At 50.2% G+C, this 20021-nt stretch overlaps 1 protein-coding gene across 2 annotated transcripts in view; it reads right to left on the reverse strand.

The window, feature by feature from the left end:
* The window catches only part of ADGRA2 (adhesion G protein-coupled receptor A2), a 109136-nt gene that overhangs the window by 26780 nt on the left and 62335 nt on the right, over positions 1-20021 (reverse strand). For both annotated transcript variants that reach the window (XM_044437419.1, XM_044437420.1), the window contains exon 3: positions 789-860. In XM_044437419.1, coding sequence (XP_044293354.1) covers positions 789-860 — 72 coding nt within the window. The remainder of the gene's footprint in view (positions 1-788; positions 861-20021) is intronic.

Consider the following 20021-nt stretch of genomic DNA (forward strand, 5'->3'; position numbering starts at 1 on the left):
CCTGTTCCAAGACTGTAGGCATGAAATAATGGGCACAGGTTACAGGATGGTAGATTTCAGTTGAACATCAAAAAAAAAAAAAAAATTCCTGATAGTCAAAGGATGGAAATAATGGCCTAGGGAGGTTATGGGTTATGCATCACTGGAGGGATTCAAGCTGAGACTGGACAGCCATCTGTCGAGGATGCTTAACCTGGATTTCTGCACTGAGCTGGCAACTGGAACCAGTGGCCTAAACAATCCCTTCCTGGTTTTAGGATCTGATGATCTGAGTGGGTCCTGATCACTGGCATGCTCATGCTATATGAGCACAGGCAAATGCTCATCATGTGTTTAAACAGGAGCGGCACCATGTTTACAAGGAAGTGTAATGATCTCGTGGCTCAGGTCACACTTAAAATAGACCTATGCTTGAAGGGAACAGATCGACAATTCCCTAAGATCCATCTTGGACAACTTTCTCTCACTCACCCCACTTGACTTTTCTTAGAATAAATGTCATCCTTTTCAGCTGGAAACAGATACCATTCCAAAGGTGGTGACCATGTGCATCTCTTTAGGAATTAACATGAAACCCAGGAAGCATTTTCTGCTCTGCAATTCCAAATGATGCCTGCAGAACTCTTACAGGGAAGTTAGCCTGGGAACCCCATGAACTATCCAAGATGCCGTTGTGGCCAGACGTTTCTCCATGAAGACCAGACTAACTGGATAGCGAGCAAGCCTGACAACTGGACCACGGATGGGCTGCTCTGGTGTTACATGGAAGAGTTCAGGATGGTACTTACAGACGCTTCAGATCTGGGAGGCCAAGAAAAGCTCCAGGATGGATGGTACTGATCAAGTTGTTCTTCAGGTCTCTGGGAAAAGAGAAGAAATATGTCAGAACTTAGGCTGAGGGGTGTGTGGGAATGAGCGGGTAGGGGCTGGCTATCCCTTCTTAGGGCAGAGAAGCAGAACCTGGGGGTCACGCTACCCCTCCTGGTGTTTCCAGGTCCTTATACCCCAGCAGCAGTCACTTGGTGGCTTCCCAGCTGTTGTGCTGTTTCCCTGCATCCAGAAAGCCCAAAATGCCTCTCCTAAGGCTTAGCTACTGGTTGCAAGGGCACTCAGCTGACATGTGCTAGTATTTTGCCCCACCTCTGCCTTCGGTCTTGCCCATCACTGAAAGATGGGCCCAGAAAATGTCTCTGAATTGGAGTTCGGACCGTGGGCTAAAATGGCTCTGTGTCCCTGCATCAGGCAGCCAGCCTGAAGCAGCTCAGCAGCGCCTGCCCTGCTGCCTCTCTTAGCATGCACTGACGTTCATCAACAAAGGATCCCTATTTTCTCCTGTGCTCTGTCCCACACCCATTTACTTCCATCTCATTCTGTGAATGCACACACAGAAAACCAAACATGTACCAAATCCAAATAAAAAATAAACTAAAAACCAAATTAAAAAATAAATTGAAGTATCAAACAAACAAACAAAAATACAGGTTTAATACGTAGTAAATGAATCTCATACAAAGTGATCCTGAGCTGTGGCTTCAGGTCCCACCATCAACATCTCCGTCTGGCAGGACCAGGTGGCACCTGAACCATGTGCAGCTCCAAGGATCTCAGATGTTTTCACATTTCACTTCCTCACAAATGTCAGTTACTCTGAGGCCAAGAATAGATGTTCTGTCAATGAATCTAGCATATTCGACAATTAAACATTACAGCTCAGATTTCTTCCGGAGCTGAAAAAAAATACAGTCTACGTTGTTTGAAGGTCGCGGGCTTTCCCTCCTGATGGCCTGACACACCTCAAGCCTTTAGACAAGAACAATGTTGGCTCGTTTTAGAAAACGAACATAAAAAGATCCATGTTTTATCAGACCAAGGCCTGTTTCGTCCAGCATTCTCTTGCCAGAGTGGCCAACCAGATGCCATGGCAGGAAGACTGCCATCCTCACCCATGTGCCCCAGCAACTGAGGCTTATATCTTTTGATATTGGAGGGCTACACAGAGCGATTCTCAAGATGGATAGCTGTCCCCTCCATGAATTTGTCCAATTCCTCTAGTATACCCGTCTAAGTTTGTAGCCCTTCTTGCATCTTGTAGCAAATTCTACATTTTTTTTTAAAGCCATGGGCACAAAGAGCCCTTTATTCATCCTCTAACACACCCCAATAAACGTTTACCTTTGGACTAGATATTCTTCTATCTGCACTCGAATGCAGAGAGCACAGAAGCACAAGGATAAAATGCAGTTGTGTATGCTTACTGATCTTTTGGTAAGCCCCAAACAACCCCTGTGCTTCAGAGAACAAGTTTTCCCCTCCTGTTTCCTTTGAAACATGTTGATGGGTTTCCATCGAATGGGCGGAGACAGACGGGGTTCTGATGGGCAGTTCCATAGCGCCTTAGGCACTCACTACCATTAACTTCACATCAAAGCATGTTTGTAGCTGCAGGAGGTTCATTATTGTTCTGTAATTCATTAAGAACCCTCATCTGGGCTTTCCCCTCCCCATAATTGTTGCTTCTCTTCCCACTGTCAGTTTACGCTATGCGATAATAAGAAAGCAGACCCTTCTACCACCCCACACACACCAGCCCACCTAGGAGCAATAGTGGAAGATGGGGCAGAAATAAATCCCCCACTGAAAAGAAGAGCCCCTTTTGCCTTGAGTGCACAGAGGCGGACCTCAAAGGCCACTTGCAAACATGGGGATCAAATTCAGGATGCAGCGTTGGAACTCAGGGTCATCCCATGAGGACGGTTGATGGGAGATTCTGGATAGGCCAACAGAAGGCCTTCTTCATCCAGTGCATGTGGAAAATATGGGAATCTGTGCCACAAGATGGCTGCTCTGGCCATCTCAAATGCCTTTAAAAGGGGGCTGGGCAAATTCACGGAGGACACGGCTATTGCTGCCTTCTGGTGCCTTTGTGGAGCGAGGAGGACATGAGTGCGTGGCCTCCTCATCTGCACGTTCTCCAGCAACTGGCCTACACAGGCATCCTGCCTCTGCCATTGGAATCACCTGCAGCCATCCAGACTGGCAACCATTGACAGACTGAAAAGGTCGAATCCCCTTTTAAAGCAATCCCAGTTACTGGCTGCCATTGCATCTTGGAGTAGCGAATTCCACCTGTGCTCTGTGAAGCACATCCTCTTAGGATGGAGCTCCCACGTTGATTGGATGACCTCAAGATGGATCCTTCCGAATGAGGGAGAAGGCCCCCCTGCACCAGGCACACTTCCATTCAATGCCATCATTTCCCTCATGCTTTACTTTCTCTCCCTACACTAAAACAGCAACCCCCGAAGCGCCACAAGCCAGACAGCAGCGTGGCACTGGCTGACAGAAGATGGCGGTTATGCTGTGCAACACACGACCCAAGGAGGCACGTGAGCCCAGCACCTCCAGCACACAGTGGCTGTACAAATCCTTCCTGTGTTTAGGTGGAAATGCAGGCACTCAGCCTGAAAAGGGCTCCTCTCACCAACTCGCTGGTGACATGCTCTTCCAAGCTTGAACCTGTTCCTGTTCTTCTCTCTCTTGGCTGTGGGTTTTTAGGGAAGAAGAGACAAAGAGAGCCATGGAGACCACATCGCACACAGCTGCTGCCCTAAATCACGCTTTAAAACAAGCGGTGAGGGAAACCGTTCCCATAATCCCGAGAAGACAGCTGGACTTAGACATCAGGACTGGCAAGTGTTAAAAAGGAGCGCTTCTTCAAAAGCTTCCTCCAAACTTCTCTCTCTCTGTCTCTCATGCACACACAGCAGTTCCTGTGCTAGGAAACACCTCTTCCCCAGAGCAGACGGTCTTTCTGTCCAACAGCTGACTAAAACAGGAATGCTTACCACAACCCCATTCTCAGTCAAAGGATCACTACCCAGGGTCCTTGTTCCTAGTCATATACACAAGTGGGACCTGCAGCAAAATCTTGCAGTGTAAAGCATCCTTCTTCAGGGTTCTAGTCAGTCAGCCAGGCCTATCCTGTCTTCTGTGTCCTCTTCCACACACACCTCACCCCCATGAGGACCAGCCTGCTTTCTGGGCCCACTGGCTCGGTGTTGAAAGAAAGGCAAGTAGGTGAACAGTGCATGTAAGTGTGAGTTCAAATCCTGGGATCCCATGGCTTCTCTGCGTGAGCTTTTAACCTCCCACTTTATGGAGGCTTCTACTTCTTGATCAGCTCTTATACATGTGCTCCCCGCACCCCAAGCTTTCTCTCCTTTCCCTGCTTTTTGTATGCTGCACTGCATCACCACAAGGTGGCACTGTGGTATAGCAGTATTGTGAAAATACACTCGCTTCTCATTCCAGTTTATTTTGGCACCTTCAGATAATAGGGCACTTTCATCGCTCTAGAAGCGCCATGGAAATGCGGGCAAATATGGGAAAGACCCTGGAAGGGGGCGATGCCGTGTGAAGCTGCACAAGCTGCCCTGAATGAGGACTCCTGAGCGCACAATGAACGGCTCTGCAAAGAAGCCCCCCCCCGCCCCCGGCGCCTTCCGCCCTGCCCCACTCCGCCCTGCCCCATTAATGGAAGCTGCAGTGCTGGGGGTCTGGACCAAAGCAGGAGTGCAGTAAGGGGCATTTAACCCACCTGCAAACACCATTTCCAGCAGTAAAAGAGTCTCCCTTCTTCACATGCATATATTATTATTATTATTATTATTATTATTATTATTATTATTATTATTATTATAACATTTCTATGCCGCCCCTTGCCGAAGCCTCAAAGCAGTTCTTTTGGACTGAGAAAACAGGGCAGTGCAAGGGCCCGGCTCCAATACAGAAAATGCAGCTGCAATTCATTCTGCCCCCACCCCCACCCCATACATGTAGACATGAAACAGCACAGCGTCTGGGCTGATCACCTCACTTGCCACTATTTGTTTGAAAGCAAAGTTTCTAGCTCTCAATATTATGTATGAAGACTTGAGACAAATGTGTGCCAAATCCTATGAATACGGAAAAGTAAAAGTGCTGGGGGCACTTTGTGCACAGGGAGGGAGCAGGGTTCACTACACGAGCACAAAAGGACTGAGTCCGTAGGACAATTTGCCCGCTCTCCATTTGGATTGCCCTGATCATCCAAACGAAGCACACTGAACGTTACAATGGGTAGCGGAATCAGCAGCCTCTTGGCGCACAAGTGACCCATCCAGTGGGATGCAGTGGACCGTGTCCAATTCGGACCGGGGAGCTCAAATCCCTGCTCAGCCGACTGGGTGGACTTTCACAGGGTTGTCGTGAGGATAAAATGGAGGTGGGGAAGGAGAGGGAAGACCCTCTGACCCTCTTTAGCTCCTTAACGGATGGTGGGGATACAACTCTTTTCTTAAGAGAACATTGGAATCATTTCCTTTTGGCACAAATGTTCCGGGTTTAAGATCTGATTTCAGAGAACTGACAAACAAAGAGAAACGGAAAGAGGAGTGGGTGTCCTTGACTCGCGGGGGCAGAGGTGGTTGGGTGCTTGGATGGCTGCCCAGGCCTGATGATGGGAGGGTATTCTTTAACTGCCTGGAGATAAGGAGGGAGACAAGACAAAGGACACTGCAGGAAACAAAAGGACTCAGCACAAGGCACCCCCGACCACTGGGGCTGGTGCCAATGACCAGCCCCTGCTTATTTCCTTTTTCCAAAGAGCTTCCAAGATGTAACACAGCTTAGAAGATCCCCAAGGAGGCCTCCTGGGACAGGCCTGATGTGTCCGCCGAGGGACTGAGAACCAGCACTTCGACCGGATAGCACCATCACAACCACTTCAAACTTTAGCATCCCCAAAAGGTGGTCCTGGAGCAGTTGATGCAGAATCTATCCCCTCCTTCAGACCATTCCAACTTGAGTGCTCTGGTCAAAAATTAAAGCCCGGCCATGATGGCGGGAGATTTCTTGGCCAGGTAGTTTCTTGTGCCTTACATTAAGGGTGCTGTTCCCTGTGGCCCCTGTTTTATCTCTACTGCACCTCAGAAATTAAGTCAGCACGATGTCCAGGGCAGGAAAAACATGGCTGTGGCTAGAAATCTGCACTTTTCTTGGAGGCACCCATAGTGGGTCCTACTGAACCGCAGAATCCCTGGCATCTGCCCAAGACACTGTGCAGCAGCGCCAAGCCTGGATGGCGTTGGGAAAATTTGGATAATTCCTGGCAGAAAAACGTTGCTCGTGTGTGCTTTGTGTTATAAAATCAAACCTGCACTCTTTCTCAGAAGCATCTGCTTTCCAAGCCAAGTCACTGTTTAATCTTGCTGTTGTCTTAATAAATTGGCACGCCTTCCCCCTCCCTTCTCTCACTCTTCTTCTCCCCTCTAGTTGTAAGCCAGAGCAGACAGGCCTTTCAGTCATATACACAATCACAGATACAATGATGCTGCATAATCTCTGCAGGAATTCACAGTTTACCAGGAAGTATCTATTTGCTAGCCTGGAGTGCTCCATGCAACCAAGCCAAGCAGAAAGGTGCAGATCCATTACTCAGGGTTTGAGCCTTCTTGATAGTAACAGATGAGTTTATGAGTTCATGAATGGTTTCTCAATAGCCGGAATTTACATGTCTAAGCAGACCCGGAGTTGGGTTCAAGTTTCTGGAATTTACTCAACTGAAATGTCAGTACACTGCAATTAGAAATATTGTAATCTTATTGCCACTTGTATGTTTGGCTGATCTTCCTGATCTGTTCTGCATATGATGACCTCAGAATTTCATTGTAAGGTCTGCATTCTGTCATCAATTGCTCTGTACTTGTGTATATGACCGGGAGAGTATAAAATGCTCTGTACTTGTATTGAAACCTCACAGTTGAGTTTGTCTCTGCCCAGTAATGCATTATCATGAGTAAAACCTCCAGGGAACCTGGGCTTATGTCAAAGCAGTGGAGGTTCCAACATTTGATCTTTCCCATGAACCCGAGTTTTTATTTCCTCCTCACAAATTGAAAACCGAGATTCTGTCGATTGCGTGTCCCAGCAAAACTCCACAGCCTGGTATTCTTGCACTGTGGGCTAGTCAGAACAGCAGGGCAGCACCGAGTGGTGAAAAATGAGCAAATGTCACAAAGCTGCAGGGCAAAGTTGTTGTTTCAGCTGGAGCCATCTTGTACGCATGTGATAAGTAAGGCTGAAGGGCTTTCTCAGGGCAGCCACAAAAGGCCTCTGTCTGTGTTCCACTCAGAGGAAGCTCAGCCCTTCCCACAGCTCCATTTTAGAAGATCTACGAGAGAACTGCTGGTGCGAGGGGCTGCTGTGGACCCATGAGAGCTGAAGACGGAGAGCATCGTGCAGCCCCACTCAGGAGGAAAGCACGATAAAGGCTCCTCTGCACTGGACAGATGAAAATAAATCCTCTTGCTTTGTGACAGGAGGACAAGGGAAATCAGCCACGGTGCCAAGCAGCTGAGCGATGGCCATGGCAATAAGGACAAGGCCACCCCAAGAGGTCCAGCCACTCACTGCCCACGTAACATGCCTGTGGACCCTCATTTTGTCCACCAGGAGCAGAATCTGTGAAATGCGCTCCCCAGAGAGGTCCGCCTGGCGCCGTCGTTATTTGTTTTTCGGCGCCAGGCCAAGACCTTTTAATTCAAACAGTATTTTAATAATCTTTAATATTTATAGTTTTAATTGTGCAGCCATTGTGTTTCCAAGTTTTAATTGTAATTGCATTGTTTTATTTATTTGCTGATGTGAGCCGTTCCAAGGCTATGTAGCAATGGGGACAGCATATAAAAACTTTAAATAAATAAATAAATAAATAAATAAATAAATATCCCTACTTCTGTTTTCTAAGTGAATTTCACTCATTATGGGTCCTCTCTGATGCTCAGGTTGTGAGTGCTATTCCTGAGGTAGCCCAAAGGCAGCAGTCCTGCACAAGAAGGAGTTGGAGTAAGCCTGTGGGGACACGAAGGATGCCCAAAATATAACCCCAAGGCCCAGGGAGAGCTGAGCCTAGAGAGGACTGAGCATACTCAGTGGCCAGAGAATAAGGACTGACGATTGGCAGAGCGGGTGGGAAGTCGTGGGAGGAGAGTGGAGCAGCGTTGCTGGGACTCTGCAGAGCTGCACCGCTCGCTGACTATCCTAATCCGATGCTGCCTGGCTTGGGCTTCCTCATCTTAATTATTGCTCACCGCTGCAAGTCACCCCCAAATCTACCCACCACAACCGGGCTCCACGCAGGGAGGAATGGCTCATCCGCACAGGCCCAGCTCCCGGTTCATTCTGGGGAAGAGAGTGCAGTCCAGCCCGCGTGGCCTGCTGCCCTCATGGCATGATGGGGAGGATGGTGCTCCCAGAGCCCCCAGCACAGCTGCTGCCACCACAGCAGCTGTGGACGTGGGTGGGGATGCCTGGGGACGGCCGCATGCAGCAAGCGTCTGGAAGGGGCCTATAGGCAGTGGGGGAGCGCATCCTTCGCATGCTGATGTCCAGAGAGCCACTGCAGCAAAGGCCTGGGCAGGGACTTGGAGATCCCCACTCAGCCATGATGCGCCCTGAGTGGCCCAACCCACCTCCCAGGGTTGCTGCTGTGGGGATGAAATGCACAGGCAGACCAGAAAGAGGAACTGCAAAGCCACTTTGGCCTTTTCCACCTTGCAGGAAGAAAGGCAGGCCATCATCATCATCACCACCACCATCAAAATAAATCTTCCGCATCTCTGGCACATAAAATCAGCAATCTACAAACAGAGAGCAGGTGATGAGAGGGGCTGCTTGAAGGGGGAGCTGCTGCCAACCAGAGCAGGCAACACTGCCTGAGATGGAGCAAAGGCCCAGCATATGGCATCCCACAGAAAGCACAGGTCATGTCACAATGCTTCTTTAAGTACCCCACATACTATATGCATGCACACACCTGAGAGTCTTGACGGGGCTAGAATAAGCTGAAAAACATAGATAGCATACGCTTATCATCCACACTCGTTCAGGGAAGGGCAGACTGGTATCTAAGGATGCCACAGAAATCTGCAGCAGATCCACTTCACCTCCTGGGGAGAGCTCTTCACTTGTTCGCATTAGCTGCACACACTGGCACGATAGTGCTGATGCATATGCACACCAATGCAAATCAGCACAAGTAGAAGGGAATTCTGCTAAAAATGCGGTTCTGCCAATGAGCAGATGCTGGAAGGAAAAACACCGGACAATTTACAACATGCGGATGGAACCAGGTTAACCCCTTCCATGCATCCCTCTGCTGCCCTCCGGATGCACTGGGTGACAGCTCCCATAATCTCTGACCCTTGTCCACGCTGGCCGAGGCTGAAGTGAACTGTATTCTGAATCATTTCATCTTGCCTCCTCCTGTCTATATATTTGCTGGGGGAAACATCAGTGTATCTCACAAGTGCTTACACACAACATGGTGCTGCCCTGAGTTGATCGAATCTGATGGACAGCGAAGGGGCAGCTTGACATCCTGAAAAAATTACCCCCCACCCCCAGTTAAACATGGTGGGCTAGTAGATGGGCAACGGTGTGGAGGGGGTGCGCGGGGGGGGGGGGAGCAGTCATAGACCGGTCAGTGGCAAGAAAGCAGAGATGCACCGAGAAAGAAAGCAGCTTCTTTTCAAAGTTCAGGCTGTTAAATTTATGGCACACATCTGGACAGAGCAGCTGGGGAAGGAGTCATGAATGCAGTAGGCACAGGAAGGAAATCTATCTAGATTTCACAGAAAAGCAAGTGAGGAGAATCTCCTTCCCTCCCTTTCTCTTTCTCTCTGTGGGCGTTTGTTATCTGTGGACAATGACGACAGAACTTCATCCAGGATGGTTTAGAATGAGCACTCTTAAAGAGAAGAAATCCAAGAGGGGCAAAGACATGGAAAAAAGAAGGGGCTGGACTGAAAAAAATGAAGGCAGAGCAAGGAATTCTAAATGCAGCATCATTTTGTCATCACTTGGCTACCAGTGACAGATATTACCAGTTTTTTTATACACACATGAGAACCGGAGACTGTTCTTGGCAGAGTGTGCAGGCCTGAGACATCTCTTGGGGGACAGGGGGGAGGAAGGCTGGTCTTCGCATGGAGCTCCAGCGCCTAGTGCTGACAATTCTAGCGCTTTAAAAATATATTCCCAAAGCTTTTACACATATAAACTCGAATTCAAACATTACACGGATGCAGGATCTTTTTCTGACTCAGGGCTGAATGAATTCCATTCTGGAGCAGCTTTTGGAGGCCATATTCCAGGTTATTCCAGGATAAACGACCAGCACGTTTTAGTTTAAAACTCTTCCTGCCCATAATTCAGTCTACAAAAGACATTTCGGCCTTTCAGTGTGGGGCAGAGGATGAGGGGAGCAAGGCAACGCAGAAGCTGGGAAACCACCAACTGCTGGGTGGGTGAGGCCAGGGAAAGGGGCATGTCCATCTGGGGAACTTCTGGGGGTCGGACTGAGGTTCTGTACCTCAGCGACCACCTGCCACCTGGTGTCCTCCAGATATTTTGGACTACAAGTCTCATCAACCACAACCAGCAAGACTTCTGGTCGGGGATGCTGGAAATCATAGTCCAGAGCAACCAGAGGACCCTGGGTTGTAGAAGAGGGCATCTGACTGTAACGTGCACAAAGTACTGAAAGAGATCTTTCAGGGCTCCGGCGCTTGCCCAGAATGCGGTCTTCTTTGAAGGAGGCCACCACAGACACTGCTGCCCCCTGTGGGCCATCTGCACATCTGGCCAGGCCAGGCATGATGGTTCATGGCATCCACATGCCCACAGATTCTGCTCACCACCAGAGCTGCGGAGAAGCCCACCTGGCCATAGGATCTCCTGCCTCTCATCGAATCCGGCAACAACACAGCCCGGCTATGGCCCACAGGCTTGGTTGGCTCTGATTGCTTTCAGCCCAGAGAAAATTGGCTCATTCTTCATGGGAGGAAGGTTGAGAAAGGTAAAAGATGAGCCACCTGCACCCAAGCCCTTGCCCTCTCCAGCTAATCCCATCTCCCATTGAATCACATCAGCAGAGTGCTGCAAGCTCTCGGCTGAATATTGTCAGGTCTGAGAGATTTTGCCTTCAGACCCTGCCCGCAAAAATCTTAGAAGCAACAGTTATAATGATATCCTGAATCCTTGCAATCATAGGCAGAGGGGGTTCCTAAAAGATCATCTAGATCGACCCCAGCTATACCGCAATACTGTACCACAAAGGCCCGGCATCAGCATTCAGCACCCTTGGCAAATGCAAGGCACACAGGGAACCTGGTAAGATGTCCTGTACTTGGCGGGCACCTCCACTCCTTTCTGGTGGTCCCTTGTGTTTGCAATGGACTTGGACTGGGCATGCCTTCAAGCAGAGGACTGTCCTCTGTACAAGATGCACAGCCACCTTGGAGGTGGCGGGATCCTGAATGAAATCCTCAAATCCCACTTTTAGCTAAATCCTACTTGCCCTTTTAGCCTTCTCAGGCGGCAGCTAAGGGGGCCATCGGAAAAACAAAGGCGACTGGGCCTCTTCTGCCTGCATTCCACTCTTGCCTCTCCTCATTTCCTCTCCTTATTCCTGTCAAACAGCTGCCACACTTCACCCTACAGATAGCTGCAGCTGTGTGGTGTTCAAAAGCAATTATTTGCAGCATGCATGCACGAATGTAAAAGGAAAAGGAAAAAACCACCACAAACACACGTCTCTGTTTTCTGCCACACAAAGCTTGGTGAAGAGACAGCTATGCTGAGAGTCCTTTTCAACTTGAAAGCAGCAACATCTGTCTGTGGACACAGCAGCTCTTAATAATGCTCAGCTGTCAGCCCTGCCTTGTGACTCCAGTGGTGCTACAACTGGGACAGCTTTTAAACGGGCTGAATGCAGCACAGCACAGAAAGCAGCAGCACCACGGGAGTGAACGCCGTCGTGGCGCTCTGCAAAGAGCGCATTTCCATTTGCCCGTGCTCCCATTAAGACATTCGCATCTCGCTTGGGATAGACGGGTCTCTCCACCCTTTCCCATCACAGCATCCCTGTGAGGTAGGCTAGGCGGAGGGAGAGTGACAGGCCCAGGCCATCGCTGGCCCTCCACGGCTCAGTGGGCTTCTGAAGGGGCTCTGTTCTGCTCCTGGGGCACAGCGGCCCGCACCAGAGGAGGCCTGCTGCAACCCAAGCACGCATGAGCACAGCTTTCCAACCCTTCTGGCCACGCACGGTGCGTGATCGGGGCTGTGCTGCATGGGCTTGATGCGTGACACAATCCCACGGCCCTCCAGGGGCAAAGCACTTCCTGTCCCATGGCGCCCTTCCCTGATTTGTTTGCATTAGGCGGGACTCGTGGGATTTCTACCTTCTATACAGTGCACTGTGGGCAGCGTACACCACTCCTCCCTCGAACAGCGGATGCAGGGGGTGAATGCCAGCAGGATGGGCGCCAAAAACCAGGGGCACTGAGGAACAAGAGGAAGGGCTGGGCATGCTCGAGGGAAACCCCCGATTCATGGAAATCCCTGAAATACCTTTGTAAGAACAAACCAGCCACCGCCCCCAACTCCCTGAAGTGCAGGCTTAGTAGCCACGCCACGCTGAGTGTAAGCTGAAAAGGAGCGATGTCCAACCAGGGGGCCCGGCTGGAGAAGAGGGGGCAGGAAATTAGAGTCTGTAGAAGTCTTGATGGGAAGCACTTCTGTTAGAGAAGCGTATGCTGCAATGTTTCAGTGCAAGCCTCACTTGAGATGCTTGCCAGCTGCATCATATGGGTTGTTCTTGCTCCCTTCTGTGGATCCCAAGCACAGTCGCATACAGGGCAGATGAAGAACTGCTGAGCCAGTTGCAGCAGGGCTCTGGGTGAGGCCATCTGTCAGGATGCTGGGTTATTCAATGAGACGGTGGATTAGGGCCGCCCTCAAGAGCTCAGGCTGAGCAGCATTTCTGTGCGTCTGGCTCCATGGCCCGGCGCCATGTGTCGGGGAGCTTCTGCCAGCGACTCCTGCAGCTGATGACAGGGAGTGCCCGCATGGTAAATGCTCTGCAGATGTCTTCCTAGATCCCTCTGTAGGAAGTGGGGGGCGTCAGCCATTGCAAACTGGTGAACATTTGAGAACGGGAAATATGGGGGGGGGGGGAGAGGCAACAAGAAGCGTTTGCCTGGTCTCCTCCCAAATGCACAGTGCAAAGGACAAGCGTCAGTTCCTCAGCCTTCTCCTCGCCATGCCTGCCTCCAAGTCCATGAATACATAAAGGTTCACAAGCAGGCTTCTTCCTCTAAACCAGGAGTGCTTCACTGACAGTTTGAGCCCCCCACACAGTGTGGGAGGGTGGGGAGGGGGGTTGGCCAGCCCTTCAGGCTCTCCGGCTGGCCACATCATGCTTGCCTGGACCGAGCCGCTTTGCCAGGACTTCCAGGCATGGCCCTCATGCTGGAAGAGGCCCGATGCCACCTGTTTAACCTTCTGCCCAAAAGCCAGTGGGATGCTGGGCTTTGAGTGCAGGATGCGGACGCTGGAGATCTGGTCTTGTCCCACTCAGCCAACAACTCACGGGTGACTTTGGGCAGCCACAAACCCTCGGCTCAGCTCGCCTCACAAATGGAACAGAAGAGGACTGTAGGAACTTCCATCAAACTTGGAATTCTTTTTATTATTGGCTAGAGAAATGGGACTATGCATCGACTTAAATATGTTTATGGATTACCATAAAAAAATGTACGGTGGGCTGACCCAGTAGGTCTGATGTTTCTGACGACTGATGATTTTTAGGTTTTTTTTGTGAGTTAGTAGAAAAAATAATAATAAAACTTATTTAAAATAAAGAAGAGGACTGTAGGTAAGGCAGATTACTCAGGTCCCTTGCCAGAGTTAAAAACACAGGACAGAAATGTGATGCAACAGGTCGAATACTTGCCTTTAAAAAGAAGGGGGAAAGCAGGGGCAATTTACCTTAGCACAGAGTATCCAACCAAAATCTTCCACTTGCCCTTTGAGGGTCTTGTGTTGAGCAGCCCCCACCACACATCACAGAAAGCCTGCTGGCGTTTCTGGAGGCTCTTCTGCATGGACCTGTGTGCCACACTAACCACACCTGGGTCTTGCTAAGGCACGAATGAGACTGGCTGGATCTGAGCTCTCCCAGACAGTGCACAGGTCGCATGCTATTAAAACTGGAAAGGACCCCCTGGTCATGGCTGCCACTTGGAGATCCAGGAGCCAGGCCAGAATCTGGGAAATACCCCACTTTCTGCATGCTGCAGTCTTGCTCCTAAAGAGGGAATGCAACCACAAAGCTGGCAAATTTCCAGATTTACTATGTTCAGAATAATAAGCAGATTAGACCTAAATTTCTGAAGTGGGATGGGGAGAGGACGAAGAGACTGAATGAGTGGTGGGTAAACTCTCCAACACACCATCTAGTGGCAGCCCTTCGGAAAACTACATTTCCCAAGAGTGTTTGCACCAGGTGCCATGCCAGGTGGGGAGCTCCGTCCTTGCTGGCTTCCCTCCTGAGAGCAGACAGGTAAGTGAGCAAGAAGGAGGGATGGTGTGTGAGCCTGGAATCTCACTGGTGGCTGTGGCTTTCTGGTGGTCTAACTGGAAGCACGAAGCAAGACTGCAGGTCTTCTCCAGCTCAGAGCAGAACCTGAGCCAGGTAAGAATTAAGGAATTACAATGTCTATCATATATTTGAGGAAAGCATTATAAGCAGTTCTGAGAATCCTATACCTGCCCCAAGATATATGAGTTTTGTCATCAGGCCTAAGTGAGGTACAGCTAGGAAGGTTCAGTTGAAGCACTCAGGACTGTGAAGCAACACTATTGAGATGCCACTGAAAAAATGACTGGTAAAAGGTGGGAGAAGCCCTGGTGGTCTTGCAGTCTGCAAGCCATCCCTCAGTCCACCCCTGTATAGGGCAGGCGGGTTGCCCACCTGCCTCTAGCTCTGATCCAGCAAAGGCAGCAGGGAGGAAGAGGAGCAGGAGATGCCAAGGTCTACTTGCTCATTGGCTCTCTCCTTGAGCAAGGAAGTAGCCGTGCTGAGAAAGAAGATGAGGAGCAAGAGGAGCTGGTGACACAGACGGGGAGAAGGTGGACACGCTGAGGGAGAGGGCCTGTTGGGGATGCCTTGGCCAAGGGCCCTCAAAAATCCTGAAGGGTTCGGGTAAGATCAGGGCAGATGAACCTCAAGACAGGGGCCTCTCAGGCTCTTCTGATGATCGCAGTCCCAGTTCGTGACGCAAACACAATCTCATGCAGGCAAGGTACATCCCTGCATCTCAAGCAAGGCCTGTGAATGACTGGGGACGGAGCAACTGGGCTGCCTCTGTCCCCTAAGAACATCCTTCTGCCAGGAAATGCCCGTTTTCACCACATATGCAACACACACACACTCAGCAGGGAGTCAACCCACAAGACCCACGTAACTGCCCAGAATAAAGCTTGTCTCTGTTCTCCGCAGATCGAGACTCGTTTCCTTTGCAACAAGAAAGGCCTCCCTTCCCACCTTGCTTCTGCCTGAGGTTGGCCAGCGGACCTCTGCTAGCTGAAGGCCTCCTTTGTCTATGGGAGTGGGGAACTGTTGGCTCATTGACTAAGCCCTGCTGTGGCTGCCAGGATGAGAGCCGTTTAAGGGCAGGTAGATTTCACAAGCAAGCATCCAGGAGCTGCAGGTTTTGCACAGCTCCAAACAGCCGAGCCATACATAGAAGGTGCAAGGAAAGGATGACCCCTAGAGACAGCCAAGAAGCTCCGATGCAGGTCCTTGCGTGCCCTGACCGAACATTTCTGCATCCACAACACTGCAGGGCCTCTGTCTGGACCTCCAAGTTTCCCCACCAAGGCATAGCTACAGCCCCTTCTTCCGAGCTTTGCTCCCAACCATCAACACTTGGGTGGTTTCCCAGCTTTTGTGCACTTCTTTCCCTATTCTAAAAGATGAGAAAGCCTCTCCTACGACTTGCTTCCCAGCAATACAACTTTTCAGCTACATTAAGCTAGTATTGTTGGTCCTGTCCTCACTTGGCCTTTGGCGCTGGACTGCCGTGCCGGAGAACATGTCCAAATCCAGACTCAACGTTGAAGGGCTTCCCTACCCACCCCCCCTGCCCCGAACTAAAGCAGCTGCAGAACTGACCGAAAACGTACCAGCAGTAAAAAGCTTTGCATCACCGGGAGCCTATGCAGAGTCTTATTAGTAACTTATTCAGTGGTGAGCCTGTCGAACGGGAAGGCTCTTTAGGACAAAAAGCAACCTAGGCCAATTACAACAACAAAGCAAAGAGGACTCACAAAATATCTGAGGAGTATGCGCAGGTAGAACTTGAAGGCCCTTGGAGCTGCACACCTGGAGGAGGGCCAGCCACACCTGTTCTTCCTCAAGTGGGGGTCAGTGAAGGGGGAGGCTTATCTTCACGGTGAGATTCACCAGGTGTGGAAGGTACAGTTAAGTAGGCATGCAGGTCAGTCCCTGGTGCCCATTATCCCCAGTCTGACAGTGGGCCCCCTGCAGGTCTGGGGGGTGTAGCAGACGCACAACAACGCTGGCTACTGGCACTGGCCCTTGCATAATCTCTACCATAAGCAGCAACCAGCCCTCCAGTGAAACGTACTAAGGACAGTGCTGCAGAGAGTGCTGCATAACAGATGCCTTTATATCTTCAAATCAAAAGCAGCCATTGTTCCTTCACGCCAGAATGGTTTCCTACAGCTAGTTTAGTACTAGGCACAGTCGAACTGAGCATTCCCCAGTCAGGGTTCTGGAAGTCGGAGCCCAAGACATTTGAAGGGGACCAGGTGGTGCGAAGTTAGACTAACCAAATTAAGTCTCCAAAGCACAATGATTAATCAATTGCGGATGAATCGCAGTGAAATAGTTTCTGATGGTACGGCAAATGGCAACACTGGGGATTTCTTACGAAATAACTTGCAAAAGAACCCCATTGGCTCACAAATTTGGCAGAAGCACACCCTGCTGGCCAGGTGGAAGGTGGTGCTGAGGGGACAGCTCCTGCTCACCTGGGCAACCCTTGGGTAGGTAAAGAAGTCAAAACAGCTCCAGCTCCCATGTAGGTAGGGGAAACCACACAAGCAGCAAGAAAAGTGAAGCTACAGTCCTACACATACTTACCCACTGAATTTCACAGACTTTACTTCTGAGTAGACACCTAAAGTTTGGCACCGACCATGTCTTTTATTCCTGACATGTTTCTCAATAAAGTTTTCTCTCCAGCAAAGCTTCCTTTTCCATAGCACTTCGGTAGCGTGACAATTCTTTATTGACATCAGCTTGTGCAGCTCACAGGCAGACACAGAGTGGAGGCCTGCTAGTACATAGCAATATACTAATATTACAAGTGCGCCGATTGTTCGGGGGTAATTCTAATTATTCGAAGCTGCTCTGAGAGTCTTTGGAATTAAGAGTGGAGGAGGGAAGGAAGAACTCAGACCTGTGCACCACAGACCACTTTATAATAAAACACTGAAACCCGGGAAAGAGGGTTGGGCAGTTTCAGGGAGAGACTCCAGTTCAAATTGCCCAATGCACATCTTATGCATACCTATGTCATCTGGCTGTCTGGCTGTCTGTCCATCTGTCCTCCCTCCCTCCCTCCCTCTGGTGATGCATTTCCATTTTTTTTCATTATTCACCTTTCCTCCTGGTATCTATCATTGTATTTAGGCTTGCAAATTTTTAAGGAGGATCTAAATAAACAGAAGAGGATCCAGAGGAAAGCAGAAAAATACTTCCCCATCCCACAAAAATGAGCCCTCCCCCACAAGAGAGTGGTTCTGTACCTGTACCATTGAATTTCTGGGCAGTTCTGCCTCTCTGCCTCTCTTTTGTTTTGGGACCCAATCTGAACCATCTGCTGCTTCCATCCCAGTCCTGATTCAACTGAATCTTTGAACTAATTCCCCATTGGGCCTCCTCCGCCAATCCATTTCCCCATAACCCAGGTCTGTAAACACAGAGGGAGGGATGGTTAGGGGCCCACTTCCTCAGACTTCCTTCTCCACCACATCTCCACTATATAAAGGCGATCTGGGGGCTTTCATGAGGTGCATTGACCTGCTGGGTTAAAAGGGAATTCGACAAATTCATGGAGGAGAAGGCTCTCAGTGGGGACGAGTCGCAAGGGCCACATTTCTGCTCCAGACCCTGAGTCAGGATGCCTCTGAACAAAGGTGTGAAGACAAGGCATGGGGCAGAGTGAGGGAAAGGGGGAGCAAGCAGGAAAAAAGTTTGGAGATGTTTCCAGGGACACATTGGGAACAGTGCGGAGGAGATGGATTTACTTTCCTGGTTCCTCCTCTTCCTTTTCTTCTCCCCTGCCAGCCCTCACATCTCTATCTTTGCATGCTACATCCTGTGGGACACAAGAGGGAAGACAAGATGGGCTTCTCTGATTCAGCTGGATGGCTTGGCCTGAACCGGCATTCCTTTCAAAGTCTTCAGTGGGACACGCTAAAATCTGCAGCTTTGGCTGAAGGGGTTAACCAATGCTGCAATACACTCTTTCAAGCACGCCTTGCTGGCAACGGGCTCACAGAGCAGGCTCATGTTCTGCGGAGAGTGCAATTTGGATGAAAAGCAGAGACTTTCATAGTCTGAACATAAACAGCCCGAGATAATATAAACTCCCAGCTCCCAGGTTCCCGCGGGACATCTGTGTCTCTGCGACTTTAACCCGACATTCCAGCAAGAGCATAAACAAGGGGCAGCCCAAGCAGCGCCACTCTGTTTGGTTCAGCCTCAGCTTCCCGGGAAGCCTAGGGGCAGACACAGGCACTGAGCGGACGGACGGACAGACGGAAGGAAGGGCAAGCACTATTGGCATGAAGGAGGACCAACACTCAGAAGCACTGGGGCTAATGGCAGATGCCACTCCCAGGCCAGCTACAAAAGGGAGCTGGCATCAGCTGGCACAATCTGTCCAGTCCACAAGACCACAAGAATCTGGACAAGTGAGTTTACCAGTGTGAAGTGCAAAGCCACACAGTTCTTAGCTCATGAATGGCTTTACTGAGGCATGGCCAGCAATGGCATTGCCAGTCTGGTGGAGGAGGGAAGAGAGGCAGCAGCAATGGAGTCCACTGGACTTGGGGGTGGACATGGACCTGGGAGACCCAGTTCCGCTTCTTCTGCAGATCAGCTGTTGCCCTCTTTCAGCCTCAGCTCTCTCGTCTGCAAACTGGGAACAAGACAGCCCACAAGAACAAAAGATGCTCTACATGGTGACATGCAGGAACCAATGGCATGATAAACTGGAGCAAAGCGCTGGCAGAAGCCCCACGCAGATGGCAGTTGGGGGGAAATGAACATGGGGGTAAGTCTAACCAGCCGGCCCCTCTCTCAGCTGCCACACATTCCTCTAAACCTAGCACAGACCCTATTTGCATACATGCGGCATCTGTATGGGGTCTCTTGATGCAATTGATAGCTTCCACAAATGCAAAAACCGTTTGCAGAGCAAGCACATGTGTGTGTGATTCATAGCCATGGAAAGAAGTGATCTGACCCTTCCCGCTCCACCCCAGTCTCAGCCTTCCTGCATTAGCGTCTATGTCCATTCTAGGAGCAGGCAACCTGCTGCCTTCCAGATCCCCCAACTCCTATCATCCCCAATCAGTGGCCTGGCTGGCTCTGGCTGATGGGAGTTGTAGTCTAAAGCATCACGAGGGCACTGGGTTACCTATGCCCTGTTCTACAATGCAGCTGAAGCCTGTATTTAATTTCAGGGCATGGAACCCATCTGCTTCCACCACACTCGGAGTGTGACCGTTTGCCTTCGCCCCCAGTTTGCACAGGAACTTCCAACCATGTGCAGTCGATCCTGCGCCTCACCCCCCCACAAAGAGCACTGTAGCGCCCTGGCAGCTGGCTGGTTTGCTTTAGAGTGAATGCCCATAGGTAATCGCTCGCCACATCAGGTGCGGGAAGCCATCCGTGAGAATACAGCGCTGCACAAACCAAGCCAACCAGCATCCAGGCAGATTACATAGGGGGCATGTACGCTAAACATGTGCTGAAGTGAAGCATCAATTGGAAATATTAAATGAACTGCTGGAATGTGAAACCCAAATACATTGCATAAACA

Source organism: Varanus komodoensis, unplaced genomic scaffold, assembly GCF_004798865.1.
Source record: "Varanus komodoensis strain SLA01 unplaced genomic scaffold, ASM479886v1 scaffold30, whole genome shotgun sequence".
Taxonomy (NCBI): domain Eukaryota; kingdom Metazoa; phylum Chordata; class Lepidosauria; order Squamata; family Varanidae; genus Varanus; species Varanus komodoensis.